Source organism: Pholcus phalangioides, unplaced genomic scaffold (genome assembly GCF_987345545.1).
Source record: "Pholcus phalangioides strain wild (caught in Gottingen) unplaced genomic scaffold, Ppha-v1.0 ptg000017l_1, whole genome shotgun sequence".
Classification (NCBI taxonomy): Eukaryota; Metazoa; Arthropoda; class Arachnida; order Araneae; family Pholcidae; genus Pholcus; species Pholcus phalangioides.
The window spans coordinates 64,992,185-65,017,440 of record NW_028301610.1 but is presented as its reverse complement, the minus strand read 5'-3'; the positions used below and the strand labels follow the sequence as shown (position 1 = coordinate 65,017,440).

Here is a 25,256-nt window from a genome sequence, read left to right as displayed (position 1 = left end):
CTTTTTTCATTAAATCCTACTGTGGGGAAAGCTCACATTAATACAATTAAAAGGGATACTAAGATATTTAATGAAGATCAGAGGATTAAACTAAGAAAAAATAATACAACAAAAGCGTCAGTGTGGGAAGCCACGTCTGGTCTCACCCATGTACACGTCTGCCTGAGCTCCGTCTACATCGCCAGAGGGCGCTCTTATATTACCGTGAAAGATAGGACATCTTCCTTCCTACATAGGCCATTCTGATCTGTAGCATGCGCCTTGCATGTGGAATACGCGTACATGTAATATGTACACACAAATAAGCAAATAGACAAAAACTTGCCAGGAAAAAAATGGACATCAAAAAATTTTTTAAAAATTCGGTATAATATAGTTAAACGACAATAATAATTATAATAAAAGGCATCTTAGAAATAATAATCACTAATCAGATCCGCAAACAAAAAAAAAATATTGACTCCTAACTAAAAATTAAAACACGTAAAAATAAAAATAAACCAGCGACAAAAAAACACATCATGAGAAAAATTATCGAAAAATAGAAAACATGCTAAAAATAAGAAATATATATACATAAACACAAGAAAAAAAAAATTTTCATAAGTTTCAAAATAACACGTCTATCGAAAAATAATAATACGCTTAATCATGAAATAATACGCTCATAATCATAATAATCATCTATCATTCATGGAAATACGACATCAATAGGAGCATGAATAATAATTTTAAAAAAAAAAAATCAATCGCATCAAATGGAAAGAAAGCAGAAAAAAAATATATACACAATAAAATCAAAAAGTCCAATATTCATATTATTGTGACAACGTCGTTCAGTTTGTATTTGAGTGGAGGTTTTCTACAATAGTTATACGTCTTTCTAACTTTTGACATATGCTTGAAGTTTTTGTTGGACGTCAGCAGATGTCCAAGGTGATTGATATTGTAGGTGTTCAAAGGGGTATCGTCTTTTTGATGGGGATGCAGACTACTCGGTTTGGCAGTCTTTCTATTAGGTTTTCGGGCAGCTTGATGAATGCTGTTGGATATCCGAAAAGATATAGTAACAGCCAAAATTGCAACGAACAGGTATGCTGCAACACTTATACATGAGAAATATTTTAGAGATAATAGCAGAAGTAACACCAACACAAACACTATAGCACTTTCTTTCACATCTGTCCAATGCATCAATTCGGCAACTAGAGAGAAGAAACAGCAACAACCTTCATCATCAGTGTTGTTATCAGGTTCAGCTTCCATGACAGCGGGCGCTGTTGAATGCTTCACCACCTTCTCATCGTCTGTGTTGACCATATGTGCAACCAGCTTATCGCACACAGGACTCATCTGTTTTTCATCATCAATATCGTCTTCAAGCGAATCGAAGAATTGTTCCTCATCAATATCACGTTCGATGAAAGGTAGTTGTCAGAGAATGGCACATCGGTTTGTCGTCTGTGACCGTGATGCAAAGTTCAGCATTCGTAGTTTCGGTTTTAGTAGGCACATCAGATGGAAATAATTGATCACCGTCAGTTTGGGTTTCTTTCAACACTAAGGGCGAAGTGTCAATTTTATGGGTTTCTTCAAGTATCGCATGAACGAGTGGTTCATGTGGTTCATGTCATAACGAGTGGTTCATTTCACGAGTGGTTGCATCGTCAGACATCTGCTTCTGAAGGTTGGAAAATATCACACCATCAGGTGTAATAGTGAGTTCGGCTTGGTTTATAACATCACATCCTAGGATAACATCAAATATCATGGAGGGATTCGGCACAACGTGTATCTGAGCAGTAAAGTTCTGATCGTCAATGGAAATCAACGTTTGAAAAGAACCAATGACACAAATTTTTAAATAACCAAATCCAGTTAGAACACGAATATTCGTTGTTAGCTTTGGTGATCCCAGATGCATGGCCCCCACATCCTGGAGCCGGGCCCCCAGGCCAGGATTTTATGGGACCCCGATCAGATTTTCACGGGCCCCCTTTATGATGAATTTAAAGCGTGAAAAAACAAAAAAGGTAAAAATCGTCCCGGGCCCCAGGGCTGGAGCCTTGTCAGCCCACCCCTTGTGGGGGGCCATGCCCAGATGGATCCATGCATTTTCTTTCATGCAAGTCATTTGGCTTCCTGTATCAACTAGACATTTCATTTTAGCACCCATGATTTGAACATCTTTGCTCATTTTATCTAGCGGAGTAGCTTGGTAGATATTATTTACGTCAGGGGCATCATGCAAGGATTTTTGGATGGTTTGTGGACACGCGTCACATTTATGACCAAATTTGGAACAGGAAATACACTTTGGTCCTCGATGTTTCTCTGGACATAGTCTAGAAATATGGCCATTTCCATTGCAATTAAAACACGTGATCTGCTTTGATTGCCTAGGTGTATGAAAGTTTTCGAAATTCGGGTTTGGCTTTTGACTGCTTAATTTCGGGTCGTGAATGTGGAACCGATTGTTTACGTCAAGAGTGTTAGTTGGATGATGGAATCCAGTTGAGAATCGGCTACGGCTTGATTCATTAAAGACTTTTTTTATACATTAATTTTGTTTTGAATTCGGCAATCGTCTGGCACCTATAGAGTAGAAATTTATTTGCTGGTAAATCAGAAATACCGTTTATACAATAGTCTATAATCGACGCATCATCGATAATACCATTGCCATGGCTAGCTAATTCTTGAATAGCTATAAAATATTCGGAAAAGGTTTCTGACGGACGCATTTTCCGTTGCTGAAGTCGTCTATGCAATTCAGCACTGTTTATCTTCATGCTAAATTCCTCAAGTAGTGCTCCCTTTAATGCTTTCCAAGTGGTTAGCCCTCTTTGGGATTGCACGAACATTTTCGCGGGGCTTACAAGATTTCGTTTTACGAGCATGAATTTTTTTGTTCTTTTAGGGAGGGAAAAATCGAAAAATTCACCTCTACGTCCCCGATGAAAGCATTCACACCATATGTATCGTTCCCAGAGAAAGACCTCATCGTCTCTTTCAAGTCGTTCAAAACCAGCCAATAACTTCCTTCTTGACAGCTATGATGGTTTTCGACAGGAAGGTTCGGAATCATCGTCACTGCAGCATTTTTGTTTATATGCAGGGGAATCCCGTGGGGTGAACGAGTCTCTATTCTGTTTAGTGTGAGGGTGGATATGTGGTGGGGTCGCGTCGGTGTGGAGTGGGGGTTCTTTTTTCTTTTCAAGAACTGAAGCCTGTGATATGGAGGTTTTGGCGTCGTCATCATCATCATCACTGTCCTCCTCTAAAGAATTATTATTACTACTATTATTATAATTGTGAACGTCTTGCACATTCGACAAAAAATTAAAAATTTCGTCGCAAATCTGTTCCTTTGTTTCTGGGATTTCCAAGTGCAGGGCATTTCCGACTGAAATTAACTGGGACAAATTAAATGATTCAAGAATTATTTTTTTTCTTTTGGGAACATCAACATTCCAAGGAAATCCCTTGAAAGCTCGAAGCTTTTTTCTGCTGCTTCGATCGAAGGGTTCGTCAAAAATGATGTCGTTTAGCAGTTTTATTACTGATGATTTCGCAAATTTTAGAGTTTGAGCAATGGATGGAATTTCTCCGAGAGAAATCTTCATTATGAGAAAAAGAACTCACCCCGTCTGATGAAACAAAAAAAAGTCTGCTAAATAATCCAGATGCGCACACACACACACAGTACAGCACTCGTGTTGCACAGCTTCTCGTCTCGTCTACGAAATGTCTCTACATTCGTCATTTATCTAGGGGATGGTTGGGTTGAAAGGTAGAGCCCCCAAATGTATGGAAAGCTCACATTAATACAATTAAAAGGAATACTAAGATATTTAATGAAGATCAATGGATTAAACTAAGAAACAAAATAATACAACAAAAGCGTCAGCGTGGCAGGCCACGCCTGGTCACACCCACATACATGTCGACGTCTGCCTGAGCTCCGTATACATCGTCAGAGGGCGCTCGTCATGGCCCTCACATGCCAGGATTTTTCGCGGGCCCCCCCCCACCTCAAAAAAGTTTTGTACACCTCCCTTGAGAAAAGATTATGGTGTATTTTTCCAGTAAAAAAAAAAAAGAAACCCCTTTCGGGAAGAAAAAAAATGTTGAAGGCCCCCCCCCCTCTCCATAAGAAAATCCTGCATACGATACGGCATTTGTATATGCAGCAAAACATCGCTACAACGATAATCGATAATAAATACATCTACAATGATACTTTTTTCAAATCGTGTTTGGAATTGCCTGGCTTAATGTTAAACTCTCAGTACAACGACATCATCTACTATGATAAACGCCTCTATAACCAGATATTTTTAGGAGAATTTTGAATTCGCTACAACAATATTTTTTATATTTTGCTCAAAATCGTTTCGAATTTAATTTTAACTTCGCCACTTGTTCTCGTTCTTTTGAAAACGTCTGATGACATCAATATTTTGCACTAAATGATCACCGAAAGCTAACGTTATTTGTATTGCTGCGCTACGTGTACGACACAAAATCACTATGTGGTAAGCTAGCTTCTTTACAGGGACAATACACATCCAAGTTAATTTTATAAATAAACTAATCAATTACAATTTTTTGTTACAAATAAATACATAATAGCGCATTTTCCGATGATATTAACAGTGATTGTTGATACCCAAAAACCATTGTTGCCTGACGATTTTTCCTCCATTTCGGGTATCTGTCCTTCTCTGACGAAATTTTAAAATAGCCTATCGTTCAAGTCGGATTCCATTTGGTATATATGCAAAATTTGGCAACGATCGGTCTAAAATTGTAGATTTGTATAGAGAACACACACACAGACAGACATACACACAGAAAATCAATTTTATATATATATATATAGATATATGCACAGTATCAAATTTATCCATAGTTTCTCTCAGATAAGATATCCATCGCATCTCTATAGTTCCGTTGTTCACCAAGCAAGCAAGTATACTCATACTACACCAAATGAAACTACTGTAGAATCTCTACACACATGACGAACCAGTTTGAAACATGTTTTACACAAAACAAAATTTCTATCCAAACGTTAAACTTCAATTTAGAACATCAAAGATTATTCCTATAACGCACGGGTTCTCAAACTGTGCGCCTCCAACCTTTGTCATGGTGTGAGGTTTTCAAAAATATTCTTTGTTAAACAGCTCTGGAGAGCCGGTGGAGCTCGCGGATAAGCATTGAATAGGGGGAAAGGGCGCCTCAAGTGGAAAAAGTTTGAGACACCCTGCTCTAACGTGAAGTTATTCCATGCAATGATTTTTTTGATAAAACGAAGCGATTCCGTTATGCCAGGCGATTCACTACAGGCGTGCAAAAAGAATAAATAAATTTAGTGAATTAAAGAGTTGCAGTAATAATACTGAAAACTATTTTCATTGGCCTTGGTTGAAGCACCGGCCTGAAAAATTGTGTGTGAGAACTGAAATAATGCAAATATTTATGTCCACTTCATCTATTCAACTTAGCAACTTTACAATTCTGTTACAGTCGTTTATACAACGTTCAAGAGGCAGAGTCAAAACGTTTTAAAAAATGTTTTATAAAACGTTTTATGTATAAGTCGAAGTAAATATAACAGCCTTTTTAAAAAATTATCCCCCCTCATACATATAAAATGTTATAAAATTTTATGTGTTTAATTGCATTCCAATTCTGTTCTAAAAAAATATTTCATACTTGAGAGGAAATTAAATCACATTTCAAATCATTTAAAGAAATAAAATTTGGCACAACATTACCTTTGGGACACGACATCGGGTACAAAATTGCAACGAAATCTTCTCTACAAAAATTTCCCCATTTCGGACTTTTTTTGGGCAGTAGATGATTTTCAATCAGGAGCTTGCTCTTTGGTTGTTTCTCTACTTTATAATCGTGTCAAAAAGTTGAAACAAACATATTCAATTGGTTTGCAAGCAGGGCCGTTATTTCAACTTTTTCCGGGGGGGGGGGGTGTCAAAACACATGTACTCAATGTATGTATATATATATTTGTATATATATACCATTTTTAGTGTATTTTTCAAAAGCCAGGGGGGGCTGTTGCCCCCTCCCCCCTAAATGACGGACCTACGTTAAATAAACGAATGAAATATTTTAACATTAAAATGTATTTGTTGTATTGTTATTGTTGTTTGAAATGTATTGTTACCAATTGCTACCCAAGTTAAACGTTGTATAAACATGAAAGTTGTATAACTGAGTGACGTATGAACAAGGTTACTCTGTAATTTGTAGATATGCCCTATTAAAAATAATCGTTTTTAAACTTTGTGAAACACAATTCAACAAACATCGCAACTGGCCTCGATGCAGGGCCAAACTCTTCTGACATAGATTCATTATAGTTAACTCTTAATGCTCAAAATAAAAATGTAACAAAAATTCCAATTTTTAGCTTTGCTTACAATCCTTTGGGCTAGAATCGTAGAATTCATCCACGTGGGAAAAAAATTAATCCTTTATGTACGCAAACTCGTTCAACTATTTTACTAAAAGATTTCGAACAACTGTATTTTTGCAGACGGGAACCGTAAATATGTTTCTGTTTAACACTATCGTCTGTGAATCGAAGTTTTGAGGGGAGATGTGTCCTCAAGACAGTACAGCGAATAAAAAAGGCAGATGCAAAATGTAGCCTTTTTTCCAGAAGCAAGGAAAAAACCCCTTAATTTGTTCGGACTGGGAGAGGTAGGGGGTTACTAGAGGGGCCGTGAGCGAAATCATGTGATTCAGTAAACACGTCATTACAGCCATTCCGTACAATACTTTTTGCGGGAAAACGCTATAAACGAGAAATCTCGATGAGTATCAGTAATAAGAGTTGGCATCAGAGAGTCGCAGGACCCAAGGAGGAAAAAGTAATGCGGGATCCACTGTATACAAAAGCTTGCAGCAAAGCTGTCTCAGTATCGTAACCCGCCCACGAGAGTGGGGCTGGTGGAGCTTCAGGCCTGGGGCCTGGACCATTCTTGTAATTTTTTGTCTTTTTTCCACACTATTAGTTCACTATAGGGGGGGGGGGTCCGCTGAAGAGCGCAGCCTACGGGCCCCTGTTCCAGGATGTTGGGGGGGGGGTTCATGTGCTTTATCAGCACCCAGAGGCAATTTCACAGTGGAATACGTCTGTTTACTCCAATTTTCATTCTATCGAGACATTATGGCCTTCTGAAACAGCAGGGGTCGCGCAGTAGCCCTGTAGGTCCCTACACACGCTCGACGACTAGATAAGGATTATTCTAGTGGCTATAACCCTGAGGTCACACAAAATGCTGGTGTCCTTGACGTCGCAGTAGCCATGACCATCAACAACTGCCATGAGAGCCGGGGGGGGGGCCTTGTACAATGTTTTTTTCTTTGTTTCCGGGTTGTTGTTTTTTTCGTTTACTTGTACATGTGTATAGTTAAAAAGAATTTCAATGAGATCTAAGGTACGTAGTTCAAGATATCCGTCCATACGAGTGCAAATTGATACGATTGATATTAAAGAGTCCTGTCTATTTTCCTATGGGACATATCTGAAAGAAAAAAAATCAAAAAGATCTTTTCACGGGCCCCCCTGACTCCCGGGCCCCAGGGCTAGAGCCCTGTCAGCCCCCCCATGTGGGGGGCCATGGCGCTCGTATATTACCGTGAAAGATAGGACGTCTTCCTTCCTACACAATCTTTGTAAATGTTTCTCGCTTTATACATTGGTTACAGAGAACAGGTTTTGGAAAAAACTGTTGAAGTGACAATACTGGATTTTCTAATCTGCATAGGGTCTTCCATTCGTGTCCTTATCAGTACCGCTACTTTAACCATACCTTTTTATCTTTCCTCCACATCAACAAGCCTTGTGAAGTGACTCACTTGGTCCTTCTTAAAAAATTATTCTTTTTGCTGACTCGTTCTGAATTAATTATACAACCAATTATGAACTTTTCAGATGAAACTCCTTTGATTATGAAAGCAACTTTCCTTCTGTTTCATTAAATGTGGTTAGTAAAGTACTGCAATAGCAATGTCACATTAACAAATAAATAAATGGGAAGACAATAAATTAAATTTAAATTAATTTTTCATTTCATATTTGTTTAAAGTAATATAAAATTTTCTATATGAAATAATAAATAATTCAACATTAAATTTAAATGGAAACAATAACTCAATTTGGTTATGTAGATTTAACATCAAGTGTAGATTCTATTTATTTTATTTTTATTGTTTAGCTTTTTCTCTCCCTTCTATATTAAAAATTTGTCATTGAATTAAAGTGAAAAAAAACCAGTAGCATGAAATTCTCTTATATCAGCTTCTGGTTGCCATAATTCACTTTTCAATTCAATGAATATATGTACACCTATTGGGCTGATATACTTTTATCTTTCAGGTCGAAAGAAATAAGATTTATGTGTATCACAAGAACAGAGATGTCATAGGGCTGAGAGCATTTTACTACCTTTTGGCTACTGCTCTCTTTCCTGTCCCAGCTTTCTTCATCACATTATGAATTAACTGTTCTACCGTGTGCATTCAAATATTCTTTTCTTTCTCTTCACATTTTCTTTCAAATATTGTAAAATATATAATTTAATTGTAAACTAATTTGTATAGTATTTTCATAAATGACTGGGGACAAATTATGTTATGTTACACTGAAAAGCACCAATATTTTTCTTCCTTAAAGTATATATATATACACTGAAATAACCTGTGCAATAGACAGCCACCTAACCAAGCCAGTAGCTCATGATATTAGCCACTAGATGGTGAGGCGTACAGAGAAATTACCAATTTTTATTTTTAGAAAATCAGTATCCTTGAATTGAATGAAATTAAAATACAATGTCTTTCAAAAAGAATCACCTGATTTGAAATGCGTATATTATGAAAAATATTGAACAGACACCTAAGATTAATTTTATATTACACGGCTAATCATGTTATTTTACAAACCAAATTAAAGGTGCTCAATATGTCTATACGGTAGTCAAATTCAGCTCTCAAACTTTTGCGAGCATGTTTGCATCCACTGCAAGTAGATTTCTGTGGACTATGTCGGATGCACTCCACATTTTCATGTGACATGCAGGGACAGCCAGAGGATTTCCCTTTACCCCAAACAACCTGTATCTTGGAATTGTTTATACCATCGTCTAATGCTCTGAGCAGTAGAGAGTTCAACACCAGAGTATTATTGACGAAAAGCATGATGAACAGTTGTTACAGACTCACTTCGCGAAGCTTAGAATACAACAAGGGCGTAGCGAGGGGGGGGACTTAAGGGTCTGGTTCCCCCCCCGAAATGTGAGAAAATGACCGAAAAAAGGTGGCCAAATCCATTGTTCTGTCACTTTGGTCCCCCCCCCAAACGAAATTTCTGGCTACGCCCCTGAAATACAAAACTATTTCTGTTGTGCAGTCGCCATCTTGACAAACACTGAAGCGGCAGCCGAAGGAAGAGCGTTAGCGCTACCTGTCAGCAACTGCGTGAAACTCGAGATTTCCCTCTTTCTACCTATATATTATTCGATCGAAATGGATTAAAAGCTAATAGTTATGATTTTTTTAATCCGATGATTCTTTTTGAAACACCCTGTAGCTCTTAGGTCCACTTACCTACAGTTGCCCGAGCATGAAGGTATGTCCATGCTTCGAATAACCACAGACACATGGCAAGCTGAGCATACTTTTAATGTCATAGTACATTTTGTTTTTAACTTTCTCAAAACCATCTTTTTGTTGTTCCCTGAAGTCATTCCATCAGTTCGTAAATAAAGTTGAAAACTGTTATTCTCTCTCAGTTCATACAAATGTCTGTTGGCACGACAAAGTTCTAAAACAGTTAAAAACATCTATACTTTAATATTTATCAAAATAGAGAAACATAAAAGGTCTCCTACATAATGGAGAAAAAACAACAGTTTGAGAACTCAAAAATATGTTTGAATAACAAAATTTTTTTTATAATTCTAGTCCTTTAAAGCAGCAACAGTTCACATTGAACAATGAAGACAGCCTATATAATTCAGAAAATTGTTGAAAATTTCAAAAGTACGATGTATAATATGTTAATAATGTATCATTGACATTAATTGAAATAAGGAAAAAAAAATTTCTCGCAGGAAGTTTTGAAAATATAGTAATTCTCTCAGTGGCTGTTATTTAAATTTCAATACTTTTCCTGCATAAACACTTCATTATTTATGGGAGAAAATAAATTAGAAAATTTCAAACAAGTTTTTCCCAATATAGCAAATTAGTCAAATACTTTACTCCTTTGGGCCGTAAAATTAAGTCCTTTTACTTAATTTTACAGTAAAAGGACATCTTTGACTATATACTTATTTACAAGATAAAAGGAAAATCTTTGTCATCTAAATAAAAATATAATAAATCTTGTGTTTGAATAATTATTTGATGTAAAAAAATTAATCCTTTCACATACAGGCTTTTGGCAATGAATTTGGAACATTTGTATTTGAAGTATCAGTGATGAAACTAGAAAAAAACTGGTTTCCTTATTCACATGTTAAAAATAGAATGGTGAAGAAAGATTAGTGTGTGTGTAATATAGATTTCACTTTCACCCTCACTTTCTTTTACTCGCGGTGATCGCATGATCTGTGATCTCGAAGCAGATTTTTTCTCATCCTAAAGTGTTGATCGAATATTTTTTATCACATTTAAGAATATGCTAATTGTTACGTCATAATTTCCTTCTTGAGATGGAGCGAGTTTGTGGCTCGCTTGAGCCAAGAAATAATCCATTTTATCTAGTATAAGTAGATCTCTTGATCAGAGCTGTTATCACATTTACTTGTCTGGTTTCAATAGACTTAAGTTTCTGCATTTAACAGTTACACCTTAACCAAAATGAAAGTTTTAGCTAACAGTCAGTGCTTAGGCACATCTCTCTCTCCAGCAGGTCCATATGTTTTTAGAATTGAGCTGATCTTCGCCATCCAATGATGATTTGACGTGTTATGCGATGATTTATAATCATTGTGAGACATAGATGAAACTAATGATCCCAGTGATGTTGCTAAGATTGGATTTTGTCCTGGAAAGGTATGTATAAAACTTTGTGATCTCAACACACATATAGATCATTTTTGGGATTCCAGAAGATTTACAGTGTTGACTGTGGTTGCTCATAAAAGCTTTTCATTGCGTCATCTTGGAAATAGGACTTAGTGATCTTGGTGAACGTGTTTCTATATTTGATTTTTTAGCCATGAAAAATTGATTTCTGTGAACATTATACAAATACAACGACACAACAGGCAAAATGCCCACCGAGGTGGCTGAGAAAAAGATACCCATAAAAATATGGATGTCATATATTTCAAAAATGCATCAACCCAATTAAAAATGTAATTAACAAAAATTATAAACAATATATACACATGATAAAATATTATACAATGCCCATAAAGAATACTTATGGTTGTCTTATTCTAGGTATGGATAGTTTCTCGATTTACCCCAACATGTTTATCGTATTTCTTTTTAAACGTGTCAATTGTGTTACAATTTACTACCTCTGGGGGTAAGCTATTCCATTTATTAACAACCCTATTAGAGAAAAATTCCCTGCGACACCATAACCTTGCATTGTCCCTCACCAATCGATACTGGTGTCCCCTTGTAAAAGCAGTCGATTGGCGGTGTACAAAAAGTTCATGGCCCATCCTATCCATCCCATTGAAAATTTTGAACACTTCGATCATATCCCCTCGACACCTGTGTTCATCCAATGTAAACATATTCAAAAAATGAAGTCTCTCTTCATAACTCAAGCCCTGTGTGCTAATAAGGACATGCGTAGCTCTTCTCTGTACCCCTTCAACCAAGTCTATGTCCCTCTGTAGGTATGGTCTCCAAAACCTTACAGCATACTCCAGTCCCGGACGAACTAAGCCTCGAAAAAGCGGAAGAATGACTTTAAGAGAACGCAAAGAGACCTTTTTTAAAATGAGACCAAGCATTCCATTCGCTTTTTTGACCACCGCTGAGCAATGTTCAGAAAACCTAAGCCAGTCTTCAATGAGAATTCCCAAATCGGTGACCTTAGTTGCATCAAGGATAGTGTCACCATTCAACTCGTAAGAGAACTCTGGGTTGTTCGAACCAAAATGAGCGATCATGCACTTATCAACGCTAAACATCATACTCCATTCATTTGCCCATGCTGCAATCCTGTTTATGTTGGTCTGGAGCAACTCCCTATCGCTTTCATTCCCGATTACCGCCATTAGCTTCACATCATCTGCGAATTCGCTAGTAATCCCATCATTACCCTTATCGAGTTTGTCGATAAAAAGTGAAAAAAGTATAGGACTAAGGACACTTCCTTGAGAAACTCCACTTGTGACGTCTGTCCAACCAGAGAATTCCCCATTCACCATAACTTGTTGCAATTTATCTCTTAACCATGATTCTATCCAACTCAGCAAGTTGCCCCTAATTCCAATCTCTTGCAAACGCTTCAAGAGTTTACCATGTTGGACTCGATCGAATGCCTTCTGGAAATCAAGGTAAACAACATCTGCATTTTTGCCCTCACCCAAAGCCTTAGTCACGTGATCATAGAAGCAAAGGAGGTTAGTTACACATGACTTTCCCGTCCTGAACCCATGCTGATTATCCGACAATACATTATTCTCGTCTATCCACTTCACAAACTGCCTTTTGATGATAATTTCCAAAATTGTCGAGAGGGAGCTTGTCAAACTCACTGGACGATAATTTGACACATCTTCTCTACCACCCTTCTAAAATATGGGAACAACATTAGCAAGTTTCCAATCCCTTGAGTTGCTGAGGAAATCGTCCCAACTCCTGTATATCTGTGCGACTGGTCCCAACAATTCATTAGCACATTCCCTGAGGACCCTGGGATAGATATCATCTGGTCCTGGTGCTTTGCTTACACATACATTTCTTAGAAGATTTAGGACCTCCATGTCTTCTACTTGAATATCGTTGAGGGTTTTATTACCCCATGCAACACCCGCCTATCGAATATCATTGTATCCATTAAAAACCGATGCGAAAAAGTCATTGAAAGCACTACACATGCCTACATTGCTCTCTAACCACGAGCCTCCTATCGAGAGGGGGCCAACTGTCCCCTTACATCCATTATTGACGTATCGAAAAAATGATTTTAGGTCAGAGCCAATGTTATCTGCCAACCTAGATTCAACTTCCATTTTTCACTATCCCTATTCAAAATTTTTTACTATCCCTTATCGCTTTCTTCAACAGTCTTCTTTTATCAGTAAACAATGATAGGTCACCTCGTCCACTTTTATACTCTCTGAATGCTCTTTTCTTTTCAAGATAAAGGTTCCGCACGCCATCTGTGAACCATAGAGGGTGCGATGTACAAACATGATTTTTTCGAACAAAGGGTATAACGTCGTGCAAAACAGAGGACAGCTTTGTACTAAATTCTTCCCATTAACTTACCACCCCTACTGATTCCAACCGGTCTTCTAACCTTCCTCTCAAAACATCAAAGTTAGTTCTCCGAAAACAAGGAACCAGTCTTTTGTTATCAACCTTACCCGAGTAAAAGTTAGTGAAATCTGACGATACTATGATCACTGGAAGAAAACTCTTCCCCCACCGAAACATGTTCAACTAGATCCTCAGAACTAGTAAGAACTAAATCCAAAATAGCAGTACTCCTAGTGGCTTCTGATACAAGCTGATACAAAAAATTTTCGAGCACCAACTTAAGAAAGTCTCTTTCATACTGATTTCCAGATGAAAGGTTCTCCCAATCAATACCTGGGTAATTGAAATCCCATAGTATGAGAACCCTCTTACGATTACATATGTAGAAAATTTCATCATGCAATTTGGCAATGTAGTTTTGATCCCCATTCAGTGAATTGTAACAAACCCCAACAATAAGTTTATGATGTCTTTTGTTCTCAAGCTCACCCCATATATAGTTTCAATATCACTTCTCTGCACGTTACACTCTCTAGCCTTCAAACAGGATTTCATGTATATCAACACTCCACCCCAATCAGATCTATTTCTCCAAAAGTTATAGTATCCTGAGATGTGTAAGAAAGATTCATCCCATCGTTTGCCCAAGATTCTGTAATGGCTATAAGATCCAAGCCCTCCACAACTATCATAGTTTCTAAAAATCTTTCTTATTACCCAAGCTCCTGTCATTTATTAACACACATTTTAATTTGCCCGGCGATTTAGTGTCAATCGAGAAGCCATCCAAGTCAGAAGTGTGTAATTCCCTATCAGTACTGTTGTGATTATCCACCTCCAGAAACCCCTCTTATTTAGATGGATCCCATCCGAACGAAGCCACCTATTGGTAAATGCTGGAAGCTCCAAGAACGTGACCCCAAGTGAGGAGCAAATGTCCTTCAGGCCTATATTGAATTGGTGGAACCTATTCCTATACCCCCTACTACCCCTTGGCAGCACTGGAATCACTGCCACATCTGAACCCCTCTCCCTAGCGGATAATAGTAAATACCGGTACTCTGACAGAGACTCATTCATATTCGCTCCTACCTGATTCGTTCCCATCCACAGAATCACCGGGAGGGGCAACTTTAAGCGATGAAAAACGTTTGAACATTGCCAATCTTCCCCCCAGGAAGACAAAAGCGCTCGAAACCCAGAAAATCCCTACACACTCGGTTCCCAAGTTCCCTAACCATAGAATCTCCGATGATTAAACCCCTATCACTATCCCCCTCTACCTCATCCACGACCACCCATTCGTCCTCTAAACTGTCGTTGTTCGTGGAGATTGCTTCTTCATCAACAGGTGGCTCTATGACCAGTGGCTCCGTTATAACCGGGCCCTCTAGAACCCTAACTTTTTCCCGTAAAGCTTCGACCTCGAGTTCCAGCCTTTTCCTATCCAAGCACCTTTTATAATTGAAACTATCAGCTACTATACCCATAGACCAGGGAAATCTCCCATCGCAAGCTCTACACAACACTAGTCGAGGTATACTAACACCATGGCCCCCCACATGGGGGGGGGGCTGAGAGGGCTCTAGCCCTGGGGCACAGGACAATTATCATTTTTTTTGCTTTTTCACACTATAAATTAGCTACAGAAGGGGCCCATTAAAAGTCTGACCGAGGGCCCCACAAAAGATCCCAGCCTAGGGGCCCCGCTACAGGATGTGGGGGCCATGACTAACACTATTGCTAAAGCTAGATAATAATTAAAAATAGGAAAATGAGAAACGTTAACAGGAAATTAAAATAATGTAAATATGCAAAATATGCGTAAAAGATTGTACTAAAAAATTACGTAAAATAGAATGCTCAACACTAAATCACGAAGAATAAAATATGTATATAAAGAATACAACACACTCTAAAAAAAGTATTAAGCTACAAAGTACAATTTATACTTATTAGAATTAGCTAACTATCTCAAATCACACTAGCACTACAACCATAGGCCGAAGTGGAAGGAAAAACAAAGTTATTGAGATAACCTGGGGAAAAGTATACACTGTTTGCTAACACTAACGTCCAAAAAACCTATTAATTTATATCAGAGAAGCGAGAAAACACAAACCTGGCAAAAAATACAATGAAAATGAAATGCGAACTAGAAAAAAAATTAAGTCGATCGAAAATACACAACGAAAATTAAAAAAATTGAGAGCAATATAATTAAAAAAAACCACTTATCTCACAATCCAACGTGTGCTAGAAAAAAAAGAACACAGCAGAGTATGACCCAAAAATAAACAACATGCTAATTAAAACTCACGAGAACGAAGGAGTTAAATTACATAAAAAGTTAAATGTTTAATGAAAAATTGTTAAGAGATATGTTCATGGCCCCCACATCATAGTGCCGGGCCCCCAGGCCAGGATTTTTTACAGGCCCCCTACCCCCCTCCAGAAAAATTTTGTGCACCTCCTTTGAGAAAAGATTATGGCGTATTTTTTCAGTAAAAAAAAAGAAACCCCTTTCGGGAAGAAAAAAAATGTTGAAGGCCCCCCCCCCCCTCTCCATAAGAAAATCCTGCATACGATACGGCATTTGTATATGCAGCAAAACATCGCTACAACGATAATCAATACATCTACAATGATATTTTTTTCAAATCTTGTTTGGAATTGCCTGGCTAAATGTTAAACTCTCGGTACAACGACATCATCTACTATGATAAACCCCTCTATAACACGATATATTTAGATTTCCGAAATCGCTACAACAATATTTTTTATATTTTGTTCAAAATCGTTTTGAATTTAATTTTAACTTTGCCACTTGTTCTCGTTCTTCTGAAGGCGTCTGATGACATCAATATTTTGCACTAAATGATCACCGAAAGCTAAAGTTATTTGTATTGCTGCACTATGTGTACGACACAAAAGCACTATGCGGTAAGCTTCTGTACAGGGACAATACACATCTAAGTGAATTTTATAAATAAACTATAATCAATTATAATTTTTTGTAATGAATAAATACACAATAGCGCATTTTCTGTAGCAATGCCGATATAGAAAAAATGACAACAATAGCATAAATTTGATCATACGTGAGGATAATGTTACCTCTTTAATCCCTTTACCACAATATTTTATTTTGCTCCGTAGAATATTGTTATATCGAGGTATCACTGTATATTTAAACTAAATAATACAATATAATTGTGTGTGTGTGTAATAAATATTATGACATTGAGATATGATTGTGATTTGTATATAATTTTATTCAATACAATAGAGCTTCCCTATGGGCCAGTTAAGAGAACAAATTGATTAGGCGATATGGTTTTCCCATAGGAACTTGTGATTGCCATAGGCGTACACAGAATTTTCACGAGGGTGGGTGGTTACATTTTTTCCTGCAAAATAACCCTATAATCTCAGCTCTGGGGATTGGAACCCTAAACCCCCTTTGCATACGCCAATGGTGATCGTGATCCATGGTCGGCAGGGCCGCAACTGGGGGGGGGGCGGTAGGTATCTTGCCCAGGACCAGAAGGGTGCGCAAAATTCACCTTTTATAGCCTCTTCTTCAAAATTACAGGGGGGGGGGGGTGTCAAAACATGTGCTTACCTCATCCGATCAAGCATTTAGTTGCGGCCCTGATGGCTAGTGTTCAATGTCAAAGTCTCTCGATTAACGATAATACCTATATTATGGTATTTTTCTTCGTCCGCAGAATATTGTTATATCAAGATTTCACTGCAGTTTTATCATCATAATACTAGCTACAATACCCGGCGCTGCCCGTGTTTTCTTCATTTATTGGGAGGATTGGAAAAGTGACAAACCATTGTAAAGGCATATTCACGTGTAAAACGCATTACTAGGGAACCACGGTAACCAAAGTAAACACTCCGAAGGTGGTTGTTGAGGCCCAGAAACCATTGTTGCCCGACTGTCCATTTCGGGCATCTACCCTTCTCTGACGAACTTTTAAAGTAGCCTATCGTTCGATCCGGTCCCTGTTTGGTATATATCCAAACTTTGACGAAGATCGATCTAATATTGTGGATTTGTATAGAGAAAAGAACAGACAGAAAATCAATTATACATATGGATATATATGCACAGTTTCTCTCAGATAAGATATCCACCACATCTCTATAGTTTCGTTGTTCACCAAGGAAGCAAGTATACTCATACTACACCAAATGAAACTACTGTAGAGTTTCTACAGGAAGAACCAGTTTGAAACGTGTTTTACACAAAACAAAATTTCTATCCAAACGTTAAACTTCAATTTAGAACATCAAAGATTATTCCTATAACGCACGGGTTCTCAAACTGTGCATCTCCAACCTTTGTCAGGGTGTGAGGTTTTCGAAAATATTCTTTGTTAAACAGTTCTGGAAAGCCGGTGGAGCTCGCGGATAAGCATTAAATAGGGGAAAAGGGCGCCTCAGGTGGAAAAAGTTTGAGACGCCCTGCTCTAACGTGAAGTTATTCAATACAATGATTTTTTTGATAAAACGAAGCGATTCTGTTATTCCAGGCGATTCCCTACAGGTGTGCAAAAAGAATAAATGAATTTAGTGAATTAAAGAGTTAATAAAAGTAATAATACTGAAAACTATTTTCATTGGCCTTGGTTGAAGCACCAGCCTGAAAAATTGAACTGAAAAAATTCAAATATTCATGTTCACTTCATCTATTCAACTGAGCAACTTGACAATTGTGTTACAGTTGTTTATACAACGTTCAAGAGGCAGAGTCAAAACATTTTATAAAACGTTTTACGTGTAAGTCGAAGTGAATAACTGAGCTTTTTTAAAAAATTATGCCCCCCCCCCCATACATATAAAATGTTATAAAATTTTGTGTTTAATTGCATTCCAATTCTGTTCTAAAAAATATCATTTCATACTTGAGAGGAAATTAAATCACATTTCAAATAATTTAAAGAAATAAAATTTGGCACAACACTACCTTTGGGACACGACATTGGGTACAAAATTGCAACAAAACCTTCTCGACTTGCAAAAATTTCCCCATTTTTTTTTTGGCAGTAGATGATTTTCAATCAGGAGCTTGCTCTTTGGTTGTTTCTCTACTTTATAATCGTTTCCAAAAGTTTAAACGAACATATTCAACTGGTTTGCAAGATGAACTTTCGTTATCAATTTAAAATTCTTGTTGAATTTCCAGTTTTTTTAGAGAGAGCGTTTTTTGTTTTTCCGACATTACGAATGACGGATTTGACACAGTCAGCAAGCAGTGCCATCTGAACGCATGCTCCCCCCCCCCCGATCACGGCCCGGAGACCTCAAGAGAAGAGGTTCCTCACAAAAATGGGAACTAATTGAAATTTTCGAGAATTCTCCAGGTTGGGCCTCAGAAAAATCAATTGGCCCGGAGCCCATGATGCTCTTAAGACGGCCCCGTCAGCAAGCAAAGCACCACATCGAAAGAAAGTTCTACAGGAAATTATCGAAAGAACTTACTGTGCATGTGTACCGTATCTGTCTATTTTCGGCAGACCTGTACCCCCCAAATGCTTACAGTAAACTTTCTCACCCTCTCGGGATAACGTTGAAAACATAGGGAGAGAAAAAATTCTGAAATGTCATATGGCCGTCAAAACAATTGAAACCCATTTCTTCGGGACTCTCCACATCTGCGTATTCTCAGAAAGAGGCAATAAACAAATCACCTAAGTGTCCACTCTAAATGATCATCAGTAGAGCCCGGATTATATGCACTAAAAAAGTGGCGAAATATGCTCTAAAAATATGCAAATAGACACTTAAAAAAGCAAAAATATGCACTTAAAATGCGAAAAATATGCACTTTAAATGCGAAAAATATGCACTTAAAAATGCAAAAATTTCTACTTAAAGTACAAAATGTGCACTTAAAGTACAAAATGCCAATTCAGATTAGAAAATAACTGTTCTGTTTTTCAAGCCGAGCTCCTCTGCTTGAATCTTGCCACCAAGTGGATTTCATTTTGTGTTGGAAACGATAATAATAGCGCGCTGATATGTTCAGATTCTCTCTCTTCTTTGCAAAGTCTACAAGATATAAATTCTACAGAAAAACTTGTGGTGGAGACACAATGTCTTATAAATGATCTTAAAAAGAAAAAATATATAATCGATTTCACACATGTTCGAAGTCACTGTGGCATCACTGGGAATGAGAGGGCAGATGATCTCGCACGGTCTGCTACACTTCTTAATGTCATAGAAAATGTGAAAGTCCCAAAATCTCACTATAAATATGTGTATCGACACAAATCAATCCATCAGTGGAACACAGAGTATGTCAGTTCCAAAAATGCCAGGCCGGTAAAGAAATTCTTCCCTTCGATTCCGGCGAGAAGGAAGTGTTACCATTTCTCCACAAATTTCCATCTGACCCAATTTATTACTGGGCATGGGAATTTTCAAAGTTATCTCGCGAGAATGAAACTTGCCAGTAGTTCGCTGTGTATATGTGGAACCAATGAAGAAGATCCTATGCATCTTCTTCTGTCGTGCAAAAATCTAACGAAGGAGAGGGTTCATTTCAGAAAAGAACTTAAGAAACTGTCTATTTCTTGGCCGCCTGCATTGTCCGATTTGGTCAAATCAAAGGAAGTCCTTCGCATTCTAAAAATATATGTACAAAATATCTTCGCGAAAAAATAATTGGTTTCTATTTTATTTTTTGTATATACAATGTGTACATTCTCATTTTCCTTGCAAGTGCTGTTTTCGATTCTTGAATAATTAATCAAAATTTCCATTTAAGTACTAATTATTATTATTATTATTGTTATTATTATTATTATTTATTTTTTTTATTTTTTTTTTTCTCACTATCTTTGTATGTATGTATTGGTGTGTGTATATATATGTGTATGTGTGGATATATATATATACTTATGTGTGGTCGTATATTTTTCTATTCATGTGTGTGTATTAAATTTTTTTTTTTTTTTTTTTTTTTTTTTTTTTTTTTTTTTCATTGCATTGATACCATATGGCATTCACTGGTGCAATATTGCGCTTTGAAGTGCATTCGTATATTGTTATTGTACATACTGATCTGATTTTTCCTTTCTTTTGTATTACTCTGTATTGCAAATTTTGAGTTTCTTGAACCGTATATGTTTGTTGTTGTTACTTACGTTTGTAAGCCTCGTGGCATACTCTGTGGAACACGGGGAGTTGTTTCTGAAGGACCCAAATAAAAAAAAAAAAAAAAAAAGTACAAAATGTGCATCAAACACCCCAGAATATGCATTACAAATCTTGAAAAGTCAAAAATTCTGAAATATGTATTAAAAAAATGAGAAAATCATGCAAAAAATAAGCTGATGTGTTTGTAAAATGCATCTTTTCTATTTCTTAGTGCATATGTATTTACTTACAAAAAATACCCCCTCATATAGCTACATATATCGCATATGCAAATATCTTTATATTTTTACTCAAGCATTTTTTTAATTTTCAGTTTGTTGTAGCTGCTCAATAACGAAAATAGCATTAACCAAAGAATTTCGACACTATTTCTAAAAAAATTTAACACTTTGACATATCTCTAGAAATAGCCTTTACAATAAAACGGTTAATATTATTCGTAAAATACTTCATAAATTTCACCTGCGGGGTGAAAAAAAAAACCCCAAAAAATTATTTAAAAAAATTGAGTGAGCTTAACAAACAAATTTTCAGAACTTTTAAACAAATCTTCAAAAATATGCAGTTATACTGAAAATTCTTTGATTTTATGCATTTATATGCATTAATGCTAAAAAAAAGACCAAAATATGCATATGCATATAATCCGAAAGAGGCAACAAACAAATCACCTAAGTATCCACTCTAAATGGTCATCAGTCATCTCACTGGCAATTTTCGTATACGTCAGCAATCACCCCAAAATTTATGTCTTTTGCGGTGACAATATGCAAGAACTGTTGCAGCAACGCTTTTTCACTGCATACAAAAATTTTGTGCTCATTCGATGATATAAATTACGTTTTTCTTTTTTCAAAAGTTTCCGAGTTTTAGTCGAAGTGAAAACGTCGAATAATTGAGGTTTTATGTTAAATAAATGAATGAAATATTTTAACATTAAAATGTATTTGTTGTATTGTTGTTTGAAATGTATTGTTACCAATTGCTACCCAAGTTAAACGTTGTATAAACATGAAAGTTGTATAACTGAGTGACGTATGAACAAGGTTACTCTGTAATTTGTAGATATGCCCTATTAAAAATAATCGTTTTTAAACTTTGTGAAACACAATTCAACAAACATCGCAACTGGCCTCGATGCTGGGCCAAACTCTTCTGACATAGATTCATTATAGTTAACTCTTAATGCTCAAAATAAAAATGTAACAAAAATTCCAATTTTTAGCTTTGCTTACCGTTCTTTTGGGCTAGAAGTGTAGGATTCATCCACGTGGGGAAAAAATTAATCCTTTATGTACGCAAACTCGTTCAACTATTTTACTAAAAGATTTCGAACAACTGTATTTTTGCAGACGCGAACCGTAAATATTTTTCTGTTAAACCGATCCAAGAATGCCATCTGTGAATAGAAGTTTTGACGGTAGATGTGTTCTCAAGACAGTACAGCGAATAAAAAAGGCTGATGCGGAATGTAGCTTTTTTTTTCAGAAGCAAGGAAAAAACCCCTTGATTTGTTCAGACTGGGAGAGGGAGGGGAAGTGAGCGAAATCACGTGATTCAGTACACACGTCATTACAGCCATTCCGTACAATACTTTTTGCGGGAAAACGCTTTAAACGAGAAATCTCGATGAGTATCAATAATAAGAATTGGCATCAGAGAGTCGCAAAATAAGTCGCACTAAGGAGGAAAACGTTATATGCGGGATCCACTGTATTTTGTACAAAAGCTTGCAACAAAGCTGTCTCAGTATCATAACCCGCCCACAAGAGTGGGGCTGGCGGAGCTTCAGGCCTGGGGCCTGGACCATTTTTGTTTTTTTTTCCCACTATTAGTTCACTTTATAGAGGGGGTCCGCTGAAGAGCGCAGCCTACGGGGCCCCTGTTCCAGGATGTTGGGGGGGGGAGTTCATGTTCTTTATCGGCACCCAAAGGCAATTTCACTGTGTAATACGACGTCTGTTTACGCTAATTTTCATTCTATCCAGACATTATGGCCTTCTACGAACTGAAACAGCAGGGGTCGCGTGGTAGCCCTGAGGACATACAAAATGCTGGTGTCCTTGATGTCAGTAGCCATGACCTTCACAATGTCCTTCCTTCCTAGGCGAACGACTGCCACCCGAGGGGAGGGGGGTTGTACCCTTGTACAATGTTCTTTTCTTCGTTTCCGTTTTTTTTTTCGTTTACTTGTACATGTGTATAGTTAAAAAAAATTTCAATGAGAATAGAAGGTACGTAGTTCAAGATATCCGTCCATAGGAGTACACACACAAATTGATATGATTGATATTAAAGAGTCCTGTTTATTTTCCTATGGGACATATCTGAAAGAAATATAATAAAAAAGATCTTTCCACGGGCCCCAGGGCTGGAGCCCTGTCTGCCCAAAAATTTGAATGGATGTTTCTCACACTTGGCTCAGAAAAAACTTTGACAAAAAAATTCTTTAAATAGTAGAAATCATCTGCTCAAAATTGTATTTTTTTACTTTTCTCTTCAGAATCTCAATGCACTTGTTCTGTGACAATAGTAATTGCGAGATAAGACATCTCACAATCACTGCGGCATTCCATCCATCCTAAATTCCATCCTCCCAGAGTGCCCCCCCCCTGAAGGCACCTCTCGAGATAACTTGGGAGGGGGAATCCTTTCTCTTGCTTATGCTGTCGGTAAACTTAAGAGCATCTCTTCTTTTGAGTGTGACCCTTGGGGATGGGGACATGAAACAACAGAAAAAAAGAAAAAAGTGGGAGGAGGTAAAGTGAACAATGATTAAGCTTATTAACAAGTTCGAAGGTCCGATTTTTTCAGCCTTCACAACAGAAACGCCAACATGAAGAAATTAACATTGGGTGGGGAGAGACGCCGAAAGTTGCTGGCCGTCCCATATATATGGGGCTGAAGCGCATATGCAGGAAAGGGAGGACGCACTTCATTGTTTTTCTAAAAATTATTCAGGGGAGGCTCAGCCCCCTTACAAAATTTATTGGGGGGGGGGCTCAAATATCCACAGCTCGTAGGTTCTGGTGCCTTTGATGAGGAATCACACACACACAAATACAGTAGACACTCTAACTCAACACCCTAAAAGTATCAACGAACATGTCGACTTGAATGGATGTCGAGTTTGGATGTCAGTGTTTCCCAAAGTGGGCGATGGGACTATTCAAGGGGGCGATACCAGCTACAGACGCGATTGGGGGGGGGCTACGAATGGGCATAAGGGGGCGATGGGAGGACGAGAGGAAAAAATAAGTTTTCGAAGACTGGGACCCTTTTCCGAAGAAAGCCTTCGTAAATATTTCGTGCCTATGGGAGTAAAAAAAAAACTAAGAATATTTGCACACAGTAATTTTACTCATTTTATCTGTTAAGGAAACAGAGCTAAAGTGTCCCCCCCCCCCCCGAATATGCGCAGTACATTCCAGTTGTATTGTAACTGTAATTGATCGATAAAGCCTTCTGTCGCAGATTTCAACACCATCTGGGAATGACTGGTTTTGCTAATGACTATTCATTATTGGAGCTATCGTTTCCCAAAAAAGTGCAGCTGGTTTCGGGACCTCGAGACCATTCTCGTCCTTTTTTTTTTCACCTCATAAATTCAATGGCCTGAAAAGAGCCCAGCCTCGGGACCCTGAGGCAGGATGCGGGTGGGAGCATAATTTTAGCATCACTGTTCATTCACCTACGGCTATGGCCTTTTTGCATGCTGGGTTTTTTTTATAAAAGAACCGCTTGGGAAGAGACACAAACATCAATGGTCAACAGCTCGTGACGGCACCACTAGGAACCCCGACACTCACTTTGAGGAACTTTGTAATAGAAAATTTTTGTAATGTATTCGTTCAAATTCGTGAATTACTTAAACCCAAAGATAACGTGTGTGGAAGTACCAAAATATGAATTACAGACGAGCAGTCTTGAACTTTCGTGCAAAAAAGGCACATATCTTAAGTGTTTGTTACACAACGGATGGACCCATTTGATGGTTCAAACATGCATATCAGCTTCAGCCACCTTGTTGGGCGATTTGCCTCTTGAGGCCTTTGTGTTTGTATTTGTAATTTCGATGGTGTTAGAAAAGAAATTAATGTAATGCGGAAGAAGATGTTTGTTGAATCCACGCCGTAAGTACGATAATGTATTTTTTTCCATCAAAATTTTGATATTACTAAATCCTCTTATATTGACCGATTTTCATGACTTAAGTAAGCCCCACTTGGGCAGTACTATCTATCAGAGGCGCCGACATGAAAAAAATATTGTGGTGGGGGGGGGGGGAAAGGAAGGCATAAAGTTGCTTGTCATCCCGTATACACGAGACTCAAGCGTGTACGCAGGACAGAGAGAACGTGCATTGCATTTAATTTTTAGAAATTAATTGGGGGGGGGGGGCTCAGTACCCCCTTAAAAATTGTATTGAGGAGAGGGGCTCAAAGGACCTCAGCTTTCTTGGTTTCCGTGCCTATGCTATCTATTAATGCTTATCAAGAGCGCTATCCGTAACCGCGCTGATTATGACAATAAGGATAAAAGAGAAATTTTGGTAATATCTCCGAAAACAAGCATCGTTT

The 25,256-nt window shown here is 37.6% G+C and overlaps 1 protein-coding gene across 1 annotated transcript in view; it reads right to left on the bottom strand.

Moving 5' to 3' along the window:
- The window catches only part of LOC149074642 (uncharacterized), a 233,868-nt gene that overhangs the window by 122,108 nt on the left and 86,504 nt on the right, over positions 1-25,256 (bottom strand). The window contains exon 5 of the mRNA XM_089247053.1: positions 9,649-9,865. Coding sequence (XP_089103179.1) covers positions 9,649-9,865 — 217 coding nt within the window. The remainder of the gene's footprint in view (positions 1-9,648; positions 9,866-25,256) is intronic.